Below are 15,789 nucleotides of genomic sequence, written 5' to 3'. Positions count from 1 at the left end.
CCCGTGGGCAGGGCGGGTGACGCCATCGGCGTGCGGCGGCGGCCTCGCAGGCCCCCGCGCACGTGTCTCCTAGGCGACCAGCGGCCGCCGCCGGCGGCGCGGAGCGGCAGCATGAGGCGGCCCAACATTTTGCTCACTGGTGCGAGGCGGTGGTAGCGGCGGGCCGGGTCCCGGGACGGCTCGAAGCGGGTGGTGTCCGGGCCGCTTGGCCCCCGCGGTGCTGGGAGCGGTGGGGCTGCCGGGGGTGCGGGTGGGGAGCGCGGCGGGGCCCGGGCTGGGCCTGCGGGGGGGAGGCCGCGGCCCTGTTCGCTGCCGGGGGTGATTCGGGGGGTGAGGTCCCTGCGGAGGCGGTGCCGGGCTGCTCTGCTTGAAGACTTGGGGGGTTTCCATGTTAGTTAGGGCTTTTAAATGAAGTAGGGTTTCCTTTTGCATCATCCCGGTTAGAATAACACTTCTGCACGAAGTGAGAGTTTTCTTCGTACGGTTGGTCCTTTTATTAATCTCCAGACGTTGCTCGTATTTGTTTTTCCTTCTCATGCAGCTTTTTGCCCCCTTTTTCTTACATGAACCTGCCAGCGTTAACTGACAAACGCTTCCTTTTCTGTCTCCTCAGAAGGTTATTTGAAAAAGATTTGCATACTGTTCTTTTACCGTTTTATATGGGATTTTGTGTTTAGGTACTCCAGGCGTTGGGAAAACCACGCTTGGAAAAGAACTTGCATCAAGAGCCGGGATGACCTATATTAATGTGGGTGACATGGCAAAAGAAGGTAGGCCATATTACGAAAGTAGTCCATCAAAGTACTTAAGATATTTTTGCTTTGTTTGTGCTTGTTGTGCATGTGTTATATATTAAATGAAAAGGCAATGAATTTGCTTTAACAGAAATATTTTTGGTGGTATGAGTTAAAAAGCATTCATGTAACAGTAGCATACTTTGTATTAAGTAATAAATAGCAAACTTATACTTGTATGGATTTATAAACAAAGTGTTCCTTGCTCTGAACGCTAGCTTTTGTTTGCATCCTCCTGAAATAAACATAACAATATAAATAATTTTAATAACCGCTGTTACTTCACAAACTTCCACAAATTATTTTTGCTGCAGGAGAACTGTATGAAGGTTTTGATGAGGAATATGATTGTCCAATTTTGGATGAAGACAGGGTAAGTCCAACTTCAAAACATAGCATTTTTGTATTTTCTGTAATTTCAGATAAACTTGCCCATCTTTGTTTCTTTTGCAGGTAATTGATGAACTAGAAGATAAAATGAGTGAGGGTGGAGTTATTGTTGATTATCATGGTTGTGATTTTTTCCCTGAACGGTGGTTTCATATAGTATTTGTACTTCGCACAGAAAATTCATTTCTGTATGACAGACTTGAAAGCAGGTATGTCGGTGGAGTAAGGAGTAAAGTACTGTCGCGTGACTTTGGAGATTTTTCTAGGGTATAAATTACTGATTCTCTATAGGATACTTCATAGTTCTCTGCATATCTAAGACTGTCTCTCAGTATTGTTCTTATTGTCTAGGGGCTACAAAGGGAAAAAGCTGCAAGACAACATTCAGTGTGAAATTTTTCAGACACTTTACGAGGAAGCTGTGTTGTCATACAGAGAGGAAATTGTACACCAGTTACCCAGCAACACTCCAGAAGATCTGGAGAGAAATTTGGATCAGATTGTGCAATGGATTGAGCAATGGATGAAGGACAACAACTGACATTTGGTGAAAAAGTAACTCTGCTGGATCACTTCCTGGGAGGGTTTAATAAATGACATTAATAATTCTTGTATGATAAATTAAAATTAATTTTATTGTAATTTGATATGGTTGGGGACTAGGAGAAGGTTCAGAATAGCCAGGTAGTAGGGCTTTGGAACAGCCTCTGAAGCACTCTGGGAGAGGCACACAGGAGAACTGACACAAGTGAAAATTCAGCAGTGAATGAAAGGATGAAAGTGACACGGTTGCCCTTAGGAGCAGGAACTAGGTTCGATAATGGAGAATTTTTTGGAGCTTACAATTAAAACCAAACTTTCCCCGCCTCCCTAAGAAAACGGTAAAATCCTGATAACCGATGGCAGTCGAGGAGCTTTTGATTTCTAAAGGGTAAAACTTTCAGTGTCCTGAAAAGGAGTTAGTCTGTTTCTGAATTTTTAGACTAAAAACTGCTATACTCCACTGTATTCTTCACTGTGTGGAGGCTAATGTAGAGTGAGGGGTATATGACATAGTTTAAGGAGGGTGCTTTCTTTTGGAGGAAAGGGAAGGGACATCGTAAGAGAGATATTTTAAAATGATTACACAGAACTTCGGGAATTGCTTACAGTGTAAGGAAACATGGGCTGTATCTATAAACATGGGTGTGGAGTGTTACGAAGTTTTCTTCCTCCTTTTTCTCTCAGTATTCTCCATCACTCATCCCAATCATGGAACATATTTATTACTGTAAGTTTACCAAGGAAATATATCATTTGGCAGGATAACAAACCTGCAGCGATCCAAAACGTGGTTACACTTAAAATACTGGCAGCCATCTGTTCTAATCGCTTGTAAAGCCTGGGTCCCAGGAGAGGATGGCTGTGCAAAGTAGAAATAACTTCTTTTGCCTGAAAAGGTGGCTTGTAAAGCTTTGTGAAATATTGTGTAGAAAGTGCTTGCTAATAAACTTTTTATATACACACTTTGAATGGTAAAACTCTTATTTGCTTGAAAATTTCTATTGTAAAGTGTATTATGGTTACATATTTAAGACTCTATTTTTATTCCAAATTTGGTATAGACTTTTTGGGAGATTTACAGAGGAATACTGCATCAGCAATTTGACCCTTGTGTAAACCCAAACGGTGAAAAATCTGGAGCTTCCTTGCAGAATCGGGACCAAGCGCAGCGCAAACGCACGCCTACGCGTATAGCTCTTGAACAGCCGCTGTCAGGGTTATCCCTTGGACAGGGCAACCGGCTGGAGGGTGATCTCTGGCGTGGGGAGCGCCTGGAGGAGTTCCCGAGGACGCTCTGAAGGACCGCGTCTTGTAACACCGTGTTTCTGGAAGCTGCCCGCGAGTTTTGTACGCGCCGCCGCGGCGGGGGGGCTGCGGGCCGAACACAGACCTCTCCCGAGGGAAACCCACCACCTCGCTCCGCTTCTCGCTGGGTTTCCGCGCTGCCGGCGGCCTCCCGGGGAGGTGCGGGCTCCCGTTCCGGCTGCCGGCAGCGGGGCGCGGTGCTCCCGCCACCCTACAGCCCGCCCCGGGGCGGGACCGGCAGCGCGGCGGCCGGGCGGGCAGGTGGGTCGGGGGCTCCGGGCGGGGGAACGGGAGCGCGGGTGCCCGCGGGGGAGGGGGCGGTCACCGACGGGCTGCCACCCGCGCCCGGCCACCGCCGCCCCCCCTCGCCGCCGGCGGACCCGTCCGCAGCCGGAGGTTTCGCCGCTTGTGTGTTTTACTGTGCGGCGGGAGCAGCCCGAACCCGTGTTGGAAGCGGCCATGCACCAACAGTTTCACATTTTTCACTTCAATGTTGTTTTGCTGCTTTAATTAATGGAGTTTTCCTGTTTTTCCAGATAAAATTGTTGCTTTGCGGGAGGCACTGTTCACCTTGCCAGTACGTGAAGTGCCCTCAATCAGGAAAAAAAAAACCACAAAACCAAAACCTAGGAGGAGAAGATGGAGGAAGCAGAAGAGGATGACATGACATTTGGAGACTTGGGAAATGGGCTCGGGAGGAGACCTGGAGCTGTTTATGAAAAGGAAAATCTACAAAACTCCTATTCATTTAGATCTAGGAAGGGATCTGGAAAGGTTTGTAATTCTCTCTTGTCAGCAAAGAGAGTGGAAGAAGGTGATGCTGCAGCTTTTCCCAGTTCAAAACGAAACAGTTTTTATGATGGATCATCCAAAAAGCCTGTTATTAGTTCAACCCGACAAAATAGCTGTGGTAAGAGTAATTTGGAAGGTAAGTATTCACCGTGAGAAAAATCTGTCAGCAAAACTGAGCAGTTCAGCTGCTTCATAAGGTGTCATCAAGTTTAATTCAAGGTGTTTGCCAAAACACTTTGAAATCTCTGAAGGATTCCGAGACATGCCTGCTGGGATCCAACGCAGCCTGGCAGCTTGGTGCAGCCTGTAAGTCTGTTCTTGGTGTCGCAGGAGGAGATGCTCAATGCCATTGAGGCAGCAGAGCAGTCCCTGTTCCTAGATCTTCCTCCCAAAACATAAACAGCAGAATTGCTTTTCAGTGAATGAGGCTGTGGCCCTTCTTTGTGTAGAATGACCATTTTTGAAGGGTTTAGTTTTGCGTTTAAAAGTGACAGTTAGCAAAGAGCATCCTGTGGTGGGGGACAGCATTGTTTTTCTCTAAATACATATGTGAAATTGAATGGAATTGCTTGGATTCCTGGTTTGTTTAAGTGTGTCTTCCTAGAGATGTATCTAAAGCTTATAGCTAAATATTCAAAATCCCCTTTGCTATTTAATTGAGACTTGTAAATTGGCATACTTTTGAGGTTAAGAAGTTGTTTTTAAAATCTCCACATCTCCGTTCTCCCAATGTTGGCATTCATTTTTTTGTGAAGAAAACACTGCTGTGAATAAAATCAAATAAAGGCAGTACTGTTCATTGCACTTTAGCTGCTTTGCCTTACATTTTTAGCCATTTTAAGTATTTTGACTGAAATATTTCCGTATAACTTGCTTATCTCTCTCGTTTAGAACAAGTCCCCACTATCCTCTCCACATACCACAGTAAGCTAAGCCATGTAATTATTCTTTATTGGTCTTAGCAGCGTCAGAGAGATGCTACAAGAGCAGCGTAATTCTTATTGGTTTCACTGTCCTTCTGACGGTCTCTGTATGATGCTTGTCTTAGATCTAGGTCTTTCACACAGCAGTATCCATGAAAGCATGACTAAAGCCCACATGAACCTGACTTTGATTTAGACGGAGGCTCCATCTTAACATATCTCTGCGATGCTCAGTTTAAGAAAAACAGTACCAGTAGTAACTGCTGTTTAGAGGAATAATGGATCTTGTGGGATACTCCACCACCGTACTTGATCTTCGTCTCTTGAATTGCTCCTACTTCTAAATAGCTAGCTACTGTTGTTTTGAATTTGGCTGTTGAAAAGTTACAATCTAAAAAGAATCTAAAAAATGAAATCTTTTTTTTACTCAAGATGGCAATTTTGTTGTGTTTTTTTTTTAGGAAATTCAGAAATAATTGTCCGTATTTTAGGTCTCTTTACAACTGATCTTTTTTTTGCCATTTCGCTTCCTTAACTGTGAAACAATGTGTTGAGCTTAGTATTTATGTATTTCTTAAATCTGTGTATCAGCTCCAGAAGAAAAAAAACACAAAGATGAAAATTCACCTCCACTTGTTACCTTTTTTCAGGGTAAAGCAAATTCTCATATTTTCTTTTGTAAATATTTTAGCATCTCATCATTTAGTATCTGCTATCAATCTTACAGAATCTAATACTGAAGTGTCAAATGAAGAACTAAAGCAACAACTTCGGGAAGCTCTAGAGGTTAGTAACTGTGCCAAGTGTGCTGCTCTTTTAATGTAGCAAAGTAAAGCACAGTGTTAGTTTAGCTGAAGATCTTGGCACATCCAGAGTCTTGGATGGATTCAGGTTCTTGAAATTAGAGTGCTGGGTGGAAGCCTCATTAAATGTTATGCCAGAAAATCACAGTGTGAAATGCATTTTATACTCTGGATTTTTTTTTGGGGGGGAGAGGTGGAGAGGGAACAGAGAAGTGTTTTTAAAGATCTAGAGAATATTGGAAGGATTGTACTCCTTTTCTAGCAGGTTTTCTTTTTTTATTAAGCTTTGGGCCTGAAAATCTGCAGTGTAAAGAGAATAGTCTTTGGGTTTTTACTGCATTTTTGTTGAAAGGAAGTTAACTCCTACATTTTAATTTTACTGTGGTTAAATGTGTTGATGTGTTGGCATCAGTCCAGGCAGAAAGAGCAGGGTGATCTCAGCTGTGAAAATACACACTTCATCTGCACTGTGTACTTTAACCTCAGGATAGCCTGTGGTATTTCATTTTCAAGCTGTCTTAGCATGAAGAACTTTCAGTGCACAGCAAGTTAAAATGTCAAGGAACTTTACTCATTTTCAATTAGACAAAACTGATAAATTGCCGCTGCTCCCAGATACAATTTCAGTATCAATCGCTGAAGTAATAGAACTGGAAGAACTATGAAAAAAGTTTTGTATAATAAGTGAACAACTGAGTGACCTACATAGGGGTTAAGGAAAGATAAGTACACAAAGCAGTAAATTTTCTTTTAACAGATGGAAATTGAAAAACTGCTTTCTTCTGAAGGAGGAAATGTTGCATAAAGACATGATTGGCATGTACCTGTAGCAGGAATCTGTTTTGTTGTTGTTGTTTTGTTCTGGACAAGTAGTGGTTTTGATCTAACTGTCCTAACATGATATCTGCGCTATAGAGTATGGATATTTTGTGTAATATATAGTACATTATATTAGTGTAGCATGTATATTTTAGTATATATTTGTAATATTTACTGTATTTTATCTGCTGCATATATTTGCATGCACGTGTATCTGCTATTCTGTTTTGCTTACTTATTTTGAAGCTCCAGACCTGTGTTGGTATATACAACTTCTTTAGCAAGGAAGAACTGCAGTATTTAGTGGTTTATTTTCCAGATACACTGGAAGAGAACAGAAAGAATAATAATTACAAGTATTCTTCCTTAAGGATTTTGTGCTAACATGCACTCTTAACATTTTTTCATCGCAAGCCATTAGTCAGAAAAGAACCGTATTTGTTTTGAAGAGGGAAAACTTACATTGCTGTTACAGTCGAGGTTTAACAGGATTACCTTGGCTTTTACTCAGTGTACTATTTTATTTTGCTTCAGGAAGCTGAAATTTTGAAAGTTGAGCTTGAAGCGTCACAAAGACAGCTTGAAGGAAAAGATGAAGCCCTAAGAATTCTGCAGAGCATGGTAGGAGTTGTTCAGAAATCATTTAGTACTTAGTGGTAAAGGAAAGGAAACAGAGGAAATCTTCCTGCCACTCCTCATCAAAACCCCCAAACCTTACATTCTTCCCAGGGCTATAATTTAAAGCATTGAGTCTGCAAGTGTCTACAGACTCGGCTTCTACAATTTACTACTTTTTCTGCATGGAACTATTGTGGTTATTTAAGAAGATTTTACTGTTGTAGCAAATTCTCATAATTTTATCTTTGAGGATCCTTGAAGATTTAGATATTTAACTTAAAGAATAAGGCCTTCTTTCCAGTCCTTTAAATTACAGGTTTTGCCAGTGCTTGAAATTCTGCTGCAAAGCACAGGTATTTTCAGTTGACTAGTCCATCTGTTGTCTTAGAGGATAGGATGCGTTAAATGCGTTACATCAGTCTTTTGTTCACAGTTTGTAATATTTTTATTCACTATCAGAATGAATTATGTTGAAATCAGTTCCTTTTTTTTAGCCTAGTTGCATAACCCATTTATAGTTCTGCAGTTTCTACCCTCACACATTCTTAGTAAGTTACACCTGGATCAAAGTATGAGTATGTTATAACCAGTTTTTTTAAGAGCTGATTTTCTGGACAAGCCCTAAAGAAGATGTGATCTCATTTCAAATGACACTACATTTTTCAATAGAAAAGGTTATGGGATTGAAACACAAGTTTGTTATGCAACATAGCTATTTAGTGGCTTGAAATTAGAACCTAGTGTGTTTGTAATTCTGCACACTCCTGTTTAACTAAGAATGTGAACTTCTCTTGATGTAAAACTGAAAATTTTGCTAAAGTAAAACTTTAAAGTTTCCTTTTAGTATTTGACAGAGTTATGCTTTTTTTTGCAGGCAGTGTTTAATAAAGCTACTAGTCATACAAAAGCAATGCTTCAAAAAAGTGAGGAAGAAAAGAGAACTTTAGAAAAGGTAAGGGTGCATGTTTCCTTCACACCTGTACAAAAACATAGAAGTCCATTGCTATTAATAAGGGGTTATGAGACTGTTTATTTAAATCAGTACAAATTTGCTGTTGGTTCCATTTTTTTTTGAAAGTATTCTGACTCCTTTTTAGTAGAAAGTGAAAATGTTAGTGTATCACCCTTTTAATCTAAATGTTTTCATGCTATAGTGTGTCCAAATAATACCTGAAAGTTACTAGAGGTCTCTCTGGTCTTTGTTGTGAGTTTCACAGTCATTCTTGGTGAGTTGCACTATTTCTTAGTTATTAAGCTGGAACTTCCTAACGAGTCTAAGAAATGCGTACCCTGTTTTCATAGGGAAGATGGGGAGGAGGAGGAAGGTGGCATTGAGCTATCTTGTTAAACTGAGTTTTATGCTTTGTTTTTCTTCCTATGTGACTTTTCCACAGAACAGTAAGGGAAATGAGACAGCATGGGTTTGTTTTTGTCATAAGCCACTGCAAGCATTAGTTCATGCAAAACGGTCTGGAATCCATAGATCAGCGATGCAGAAACTTTTTGGTCTCTGGCACCAAATGTATTTTTAACAGTGTCGTAGATTGTCATCATCGTTGGTCACCTAGATCTCTTCCAGTGCCAAACTTGGCACCAGCAGTTCCTCTTTTTCCTTTCAATGGGAGGCCTGTAATGAGCTGCTGCAAGTTTGTTTTGTTTCCACAGGAAATAAATATTTTGCAATGGGAAATTGAATTTGATCAGGATAGATTTAAAAACATAGAAGACACATGGACAGAAAAATATGACAGGTATTTGACTTGCACTGTGTATCTTTGGGGTTTTTTTTAATTGCAATGAATGCTGTATGTCATCTTTCTTGTGTTCCAAGTTTGCTTCATCGGGTTTTCGGGGGTTTCTGTGTTTTCCTAATTTCCGTCCAAATTTGGGAAGGTTTATTTAATTTTCATGTTAGTCACCTACCTATTTTTCAATTAAAACAACTAAAATTATTAAGTCTCAATTCTTTAGTGGGTATACAGGCTACCTTTGCTAGGCTGAGTTTTCATTTGCATCCTATTACATTATTATGTTAGCCACCTGGGAGCCAGCTTGTCCTTATTTACTTTAAATGTAAATGAGGCATAGAAAATAATGGTATGTGCATGCATGTGGAAATATAATTTGCTGGTTAATCATTGCTTTATTTTCTTGCATTGTAGGTATGAGCATACATACAGGTAAAATGGAATGCTTTTGAGAGAGGCTGATCAACTGGTTCTTTGTTTAAATAAGAGTTACTCTGGATGGACAGCAGGTGTGGTTAGGCAAGCAGAAGATGCCAGAGGCACTAAACTAATAATGCAATAACAGACCTTGAAAAATGTGACCAGCAGGCTCACTTATTTAAATGTAGAAATGATATCTCTGATGTCTACCCATCAGATTTACAATTATTTCAGAGGAGATTTTTATTTAAAATTTTCAAACTTTGACTCAAAGAATAAGCCAAAATTTTACAAACTATTCATTTATAAGAAGAGTTTTGTTAAGATATTGTATCTTGTTCACCGGTTAACTTAGTTATGCTTGTTAAGGGATACCTCTTGAAAAACGCTTTGGCTTTCCCGACTTAAGAGAGTAGGAAGCATAGCCAGGTAGTTCGGAGCAACAAAACTACTGTTAATTGTTGAAAGCTAGAGACGTGGCTTCAGAAAACTGCAAGCCAGGAGCTCAGTCTGCTTTGCAAAAAGGTGTTCTGATATCTGAGACAGCAGGATGAGAAGACTGTGTACTTCCCTTTGTTTATTCTAGTGAAATAATTCAGGTTACTACTTAGTTTCAAACAAAACCATGAATTTACAGTATGTTGCATTTACTGAGAGCTGAAGAGATGCACCAAAAAAATTGTATTGCCTTAACATTTAGGACTTTAGATTGCCACTTTTCTATTCAACAAGGAAATACTTAAATACTTCAAGGAAAAATGGATTATAAATGCATATTGTGTGTTCTCAGGTTGCAATGCTTCAAAGTACAGCTGTTCTTGAGAACACTATTAAGCATACAGGAAGTTTACTTTTTAAAATTAAGACCAGAGCCATGTTGTCACATGTCCAATAACAATTTTGCTCTTTCAAGGAAGTAAGATTTCTAGCAAGTGTTCCAGAGGTTTATAATTACAAATTTCTTTGGGTTTCTCATGGTAATGCGGTACTTAAACTCACCTCTTGTTAAACTCTGAAGTTGTTGGCACCATCTACTTAGGTGATTTTTTTTAATTTTCCTTTTTAACATTCACTTGAACATGCTTGGAAGTGTTTAAATTGGTTGTGTGAGGGTGTGGTTTCATGAACAAGGTGAGCCTGTTTGAACAGCACATGCTATCTGGGTTGCAGAGAAACCTCTGTATGAGTGCAGAGATTCTTGGTTTTGCTCTCTGCAGAGCCACCTGCAGCCTGGATAAGGAGGAGTTGACTCCACAGAAGCCCTCCTGCCTGGCATAGCCTGCTTTCTTAGCCTTGGTTCTGTGCCAGTCAGACCAAGCCTACGCACAGAACTTTCTTCAGAGAAGTTTTAGGTAGCTTATTAGCCCCTGGCTAGCAGATTTGGATCTAATAAGATACTACATATTATTGGTACAGATATTGCTACGGAAAAATTTTACAATATTTTGCATTAAACACTGTACAAGTGGGGAAACTGCTTGTATAATGCTGCATGGATAATATCTTGTCAAACAGAATACTCAACTCCATTCAGTTTTGATTTTTTTCTTCAATTTTGTCAGTAATCCTAATTTTAATTTGCAGAAATATTAGATACAGTGTTTTAACAGGCTAATTTGAGTGACCATTTTAAGATTTTTTTTAAAAAGATAATACAGCCTTTTTCTATATCTGCAGGATATATTGTGAAAATGCAGCTCTTAAGGAAGCATTGAAACTGAGAACAGAAGAAGTTAAAACTCTTAAAGCTGAAAATGCAAGTAAGCCACCAACAGCTATTCCTCTTCACATACTATTTCTCAGGAATAATTCAGGATTTAGCTATGAAGGAAGCTGTCTGTTGGGATAAGTCTCTTGTTACTGGCAGCTGATATTAGTGGATATGCAGAAACCCTCTTTAAACAGACAAGTTGTGTTTGTTTTTCTTCTCACGTTGTCACTTGAACTGAAAAAAAAACCATGAAATGATAGGAAAAGTCAGGTATGCATCGCTTAAAAAGTAGATCAGGTGTGAAAGGAGTATGCCTATCTTATCTCACTGGCCTGGTGACACCCTGGGTGTGGAGGGAAACAACCGGTCTGTCCTCCCAGTCGTGTCCTGGAAGGAGGCAACAGCAGCCAGGGGAGCCACCGAGTGCTCCTGCTACAATGACAAACTGCGTCAGAGACATTCACTTTTAACATACCCACTTAAAGATTCCCATAGCACAAACTTCGAGGTATTCAGCGTGTCGGCTTTATAGTGGAGGCTTTCAAACTGCAGGTTGTGCAGACATCTGCCTGGGTCAGTTGGCTCAAGCCCCTTTCCCTTATTTTTGGTTCCGAAAAGCTTTAAGATAGCTGACATGCATCATTATTTTCCCAATATTGTGCTGTTCTAAAAGAGCAGCTGCCTTAGTTGTAAGTATACAAAGAGATGAGCCCTTAGTACTAAGGCAGAGTGATATCTGAGATGGTGTCTCTGTAAGTGGGTCATTACCTCTAGGAAAGCACAGAAAGACAGACAACTGGGATCCGAGTTTCTAGATCTACATAGTCTCATCACATTCCCAAACGGATGCTTAAACTACAGAACTGCTTAATTGGGGTGTAGTTAAACCCAGAAATTAAGAGATCAGAGCAGCAGACTTTTTAATCACTTTTCTTGTTTTATATTATAGTCCTGAATCAGCAGTGCTTGGAATTCCTTGCAATGCTAGATGTGAAACAACAGAAGGTTGTTCAGGAGAACATGTCCTTGAATAAAAGTGACATTACAGATTTTACAGGTCTTGAAGTAAGTATGACTTACATGTTTTTCAAAATGGCTGGTTAAAAAATATGTTTATATTCAAAATATCTGGATAAATTTTGCTTACTGATTATTTAACTGTTTCTCTGGACCTTTTTAGCTAATGACAATATGTCCTTGCATGCCTGTTAATCAGTTTTTTAATTTGTGGTGCGTCATGATTCCTATCTTGCAAAGAAAAAGTAGACAGAAGGAGCATCAGGCTATCTTTCACAAGCCAGCATGCTTATTTTTTTCTTCCTAGTATCATAATTCTTAATTTGTACGCCTACTGCTTTACGTTATTGAGTGAAAAAAAATTCTAATGAGGTCTGCAGGGAGTAGCATACACAGGCCAACAATTTTTGCCTTTAGGGTATCTTGCAGAAAAATATGCTTGACACGTGTGGTTGTGAGTCAAAAGAAATCATGCCTAAATCTTTTGTAGCTTGCTTCCCCTAACACTTACACTCCCTTTGTAGTTTCAGGATGGTTTTTTGCTAGTTATCCAGCATCTTTTGGATTGCGTTGTATATGCAGATAGATATTTAACTGGTGGTTTGTTTTGGATTTTAAGCTGGCAGTTCTTGGAGCCTGCACCTGCAATACATCTGGAGGGCAGCCTTGTCCCTGTGCTAAAATGGCAGCTGTAACTCGAAAACAACTTCTTCATCTCAAGCAAGAGGTAATGCTGCTTGACGTAGAGACCAATAAGCAGAGGAGGTTTTCTGCTCAAAACCAAATAAAGCCAGAAACGCTCTACTGCAGCTTACACAAACTAATGTGTCTTAAAACAAGAACGCATCTCAGAAATAGTGTAATGTTTGTTTGTAATGTTTGTAATGCCCTAACTTTTGCTGATACAAAACTGTAATTATGATATCAATCAGCTTTACTAGTAAAAAAAATTCTCTTTCTCATTCTTTTTCCTTCCATTCACTTTTTTTTAATCTAAAAAAAGGAAAAAACACTCTATAAATGTATACACTCTGTGACTGTGGACTATCACTGGCCCTTTTCCTTCCTTCCTGGCAGTGCATTCCACCCCTGCCTCGCGTTGACGTCAGCACTCCCAAGCTCGCTCACCCAGCTAGGTCAGGAAGCTGATCTTGCTGAAAACGCTATATTTACATCACGCTTAAACAAATAATGTGATTTTCAAGCTCTTAAGGTTTTTAATTTAGTGAAATTCTATAGTTTTAGAATTCTTATTCTAATTTGTATTTGACTCTGCAAATGTGGTAACCGTCCTCGTGGTCCCAGTGCAGAAGTTTCAGCTGACTTACGGGTTTTGAAAAGAGATACTGTCATGTCCCTTTTGTACCAAAGTTGTTATCCCCGACAGAGATACCATTCTCTTGCTCCTTTTGCTCCTGGCCCAACCGGCATGCGACACGAACGCCCTCCTCAAGCTCTTCTGCATGCGCAGAGATAAATAGGCAGTGCTGGCAGCTTGTCTGTGTAGGTGGGTGGTGGTGTGTGCATGCGTAGAAGAGGAAGGGTGAGGACTTCAATACACGTTTCAAAATGTATTTCTTAACGTGGCAAGAAAGCACTTCATTTGGTTTCTAGTACTTCCTTGATTATATTTATTTAAAAGTTGTCTGTGTTAATGGCTTCAGTCTGTCTCTTAATATACGTTTTAAATCTGCTATTGCTTCCAAATTGCTTAATACACTTTAAATTTTCTCTGAATTAAAACCAGATCGAAAATCTGAAGAAGAGTAAAGATGAAGCTTATATAATGGCAGATGCTTTCAGAATTGCCTTTGAGCAACAGCTAATGCAGAGGAAGGACCAAGCCCTGAGGCTTGCAGAAGTGATAAAGATTAAGAAGGAAACGAAATTTATAAACTGGAGACGTCTGAAAGACGATGGTAACTGGGCATGCTATGTGTCTGTAATGGTTGAATAGAAAAGAAGTTACCTGACAAGCGGCACAGGCAATCTTTCTTACTGTATTAAATGTATTGTTGTGGTTTAATTGCTGACTGAGGTTTCTGAAGAGTCGATAAGAAAGGAACAAAGTCACGTCAAAACTGTAAATACGTTAAATAGTGTGTCATGTAACTGAAGTTTTGCATGTATAATGTCGGATGTCTGTGTTTAAGTGGACTATATAAGTACTACTGTAGGTCATTGGAGCTACCAGTCTAGGCTTTTAATGTAACCTTTTTTTATTACGCATTCATGAACTGTATTATCTGAGTAAAAACATGCTAGAATAAATAAGCTGTTATTCAGGATGGCAGTAACATTCTAGATATTAAATATGTTTATTATGAAAACAGAAAAAAAAAGCTAGTATCTGGCAAATTTAGCCTGGCCATTTTAGATGCTATCACCTATTTAATGTGCTGGGTTTTTTCCAAATAATCTCTATATAAGAGTTAGGGAAGGAGGAGAAATGCAAAAAATACATGCTGAGCTTTCACTGAAATACTAAATACAATACAGTTTTTTACTATGTATGTGTATCTACATTGGTATTTATTACTCTTCTTATACTTCACATGGTCATCTGTGAGTTACAAAGCACTCTGTAAAAGAGGAAAAATTCTTATTACCCTTTTCTTCTTTAAGAAAAAGGATAAGGAGAAGTATTTAAGTGCTTATGTCATGGTCAAAACCGTAGCAGAATTTAGGAATGGCACTTCAAGATACATTTGTGTTAGTCATTGACCTGGAGGTGCCAGGCTTAGAACTTTGGTGGGTCTTCCAGATTCCTTGAGCAGCCTCAGGATGTAATACTAAAACAGCATACGTCCCGAAAATCTGTTTCCCCTATACCGATGTCATTGTTTCCCAGATCTATATCCTGATACTATGTTTTATAATTTTAATGTATTTTAATCTGTTTAGAAATCTTAGAAACTATTAAACAGCTTGTGTCAAAAACCCTTTTTTTCAGGCTACCTACTGTTTACAAACAAGTTACCACAAATTATTGTTTAACTAGAGTGTTCAAGTATATTTTCCATACAGCGAAAGGAGTTTTATTTTCGATTTGCCCATATATTCGATGACAGGTCTGTTTAGCCTTTAAGTGATGCTAAGGGTGGTGCTGCATGCAACTGATCTGTCATGTACGGTGGGAGAAACCGTAGCTTGCATTGCCCTTTTAGAAGAGATTGTTCAGAATCCAGTTTTATGCGTGCCCATTTTATCCCAAAGTCGTTTTTCTCTTCCTAAGTTCCACAGTTCATGTGCTTTTGTGTTCCTTAGGACATGTCAAGTTACAAGGGAACAAGAATAGACTGGGACAAAAACTATCCGGCCTCCTCTCATCAGATGTGGACTGCAGGAAAGTTGAGGAGCTAGACAATCCTCATGAAATCCTGAAGATGTTAATAGATTTGGTTAGTGTTTTGTTAAACTATTCATCGTGAGTCCTTAAGGGTGCAAATGTAACTGTCGATTTACATAGACTGCCTTGTTCTTAGCTTATAAACTAGTTTCTTTTCTTTCTCTTTCAAATAAATGCCAAGGTAAATGACAAAGAGGAGGCTCTGGCTCATCAAAGGAAGGTTAGTTACATGCTAGCTCGCGCAATGGAGACGAAAGAGGATGTTTTGGAACAGGATAAAGGAAATGACACGCGGGGGAGTCGTCAGTACGAAGCCCAGGGGTCATCGGACCCTGTACAGTCCTGCTGCCAAAACCTCTGTTCTCAAAACAGCAATTCTTCAGTTCCCAGTGCAAAAGCATTTGAAAATCCAGTAAAAATGCTTCGAAAATCACACTCCTGGCCATCAGAGACTACGCACTGTGAAGAAAATAATCCGTGTGGAAAAGCGGACGAAACTGTAGTGATCTCTATATAGCCATCTGCTGGAATAAACTTATTTTTAAAAAAGAAAGATC

General features: G+C 39.7%; 2 protein-coding genes across 9 annotated transcripts; both read left to right on the top strand.

The window, feature by feature from the left end:
• Positions 1-29: 29 nt before the first annotated feature.
• Positions 30-3,657, top strand: AK6 (adenylate kinase 6). Of its 5 annotated transcripts, XR_012670974.1 has the most exons (7): positions 40-139; positions 678-770; positions 1,109-1,167; positions 1,248-1,393; positions 1,536-1,739; positions 2,412-2,623; positions 2,789-3,074. XR_012670974.1 is itself a non-coding variant. In XM_075137333.1 (6 exons), exons 1-5 carry the CDS (start codon positions 112-114, stop codon positions 1,723-1,725), a joined length of 516 nt encoding a protein of 171 aa, XP_074993434.1. In that variant the 5' UTR covers positions 40-111; the 3' UTR covers positions 1,726-1,739; positions 3,569-3,657. The 5 variants fall into 5 exon arrangements, 4 of the variants coding, with proteins under 4 accessions (XP_074993431.1, XP_074993434.1, XP_074993433.1 ...); XM_075137333.1 differs by lacking the exons at positions 2,412-2,623; positions 2,789-3,074 and adding an exon at positions 3,569-3,657; XM_075137332.1 differs by lacking the exon at positions 2,412-2,623.
• Positions 3,658-3,671: 14 nt separating this feature from the next.
• On the top strand, positions 3,672-15,785 carry CCDC125 (coiled-coil domain containing 125). 4 transcript variants are annotated; one of them, XM_075137329.1, is made up of 11 exons: positions 3,672-3,942; positions 5,475-5,533; positions 6,904-6,990; positions 7,862-7,939; positions 8,653-8,738; positions 10,833-10,915; positions 11,816-11,931; positions 12,503-12,610; positions 13,631-13,802; positions 15,151-15,284; positions 15,414-15,785. In XM_075137329.1, the coding sequence occupies exons 1-11, from the start codon at positions 3,672-3,674 to the stop codon at positions 15,747-15,749; spliced, it is 1,530 nt and encodes a 509-aa protein (XP_074993430.1). In that variant the 3' UTR covers positions 15,750-15,785. The 4 variants fall into 4 exon arrangements, with proteins under 4 accessions (XP_074993430.1, XP_074993428.1, XP_074993429.1 ...); XM_075137327.1 differs by having other exon boundaries at positions 5,439-5,533; XM_075137328.1 differs by having other exon boundaries at positions 3,672-3,960.
• Positions 15,786-15,789: the final 4 nt, after the last annotated feature.

Source organism: Calonectris borealis, chromosome Z (genome assembly GCF_964195595.1).
Source record: "Calonectris borealis chromosome Z, bCalBor7.hap1.2, whole genome shotgun sequence".
In the NCBI taxonomy this organism is placed as follows: domain Eukaryota; kingdom Metazoa; phylum Chordata; class Aves; order Procellariiformes; family Procellariidae; genus Calonectris; species Calonectris borealis.
Note: the sequence above shows the minus strand (reverse complement) of the source record. Positions and strands in the feature narration are given on the sequence as shown.

What these genes read in the sequence shown, in the direction of transcription:
- AK6 (XM_075137333.1), top strand. Translation starts at nt 112, where the DNA reads ATGAGGCGGCCCAACATTTTGCTCACTG. An exon ending in GCCCAACATTTTGCTCACTG is followed by an intron (nt 140 to 677) that starts GTGCGAGGCGGT and finishes TTTTGTGTTTAG; the next exon opens with GTACTCCAGGCGTTGGGAAA. An exon ending in GGGTGACATGGCAAAAGAAG is followed by an intron (nt 771 to 1,108) that starts GTAGGCCATATT and finishes TTTTTGCTGCAG; the next exon opens with GAGAACTGTATGAAGGTTTT.
- CCDC125 (XM_075137326.1), top strand. Translation starts at nt 3,672, where the DNA reads ATGGAGGAAGCAGAAGAGGATGACATGACATTTGGAGACTTGGGAAAT. An exon ending in TGGTAAGAGTAATTTGGAAG is followed by an intron (nt 3,961 to 5,438) that starts GTAAGTATTCAC and finishes TAAATATTTTAG; the next exon opens with CATCTCATCATTTAGTATCT. An exon ending in GAGACGTCTGAAAGACGATG is followed by an intron (nt 13,803 to 15,150) that starts GTAACTGGGCAT and finishes TGTGTTCCTTAG; the next exon opens with GACATGTCAAGTTACAAGGG.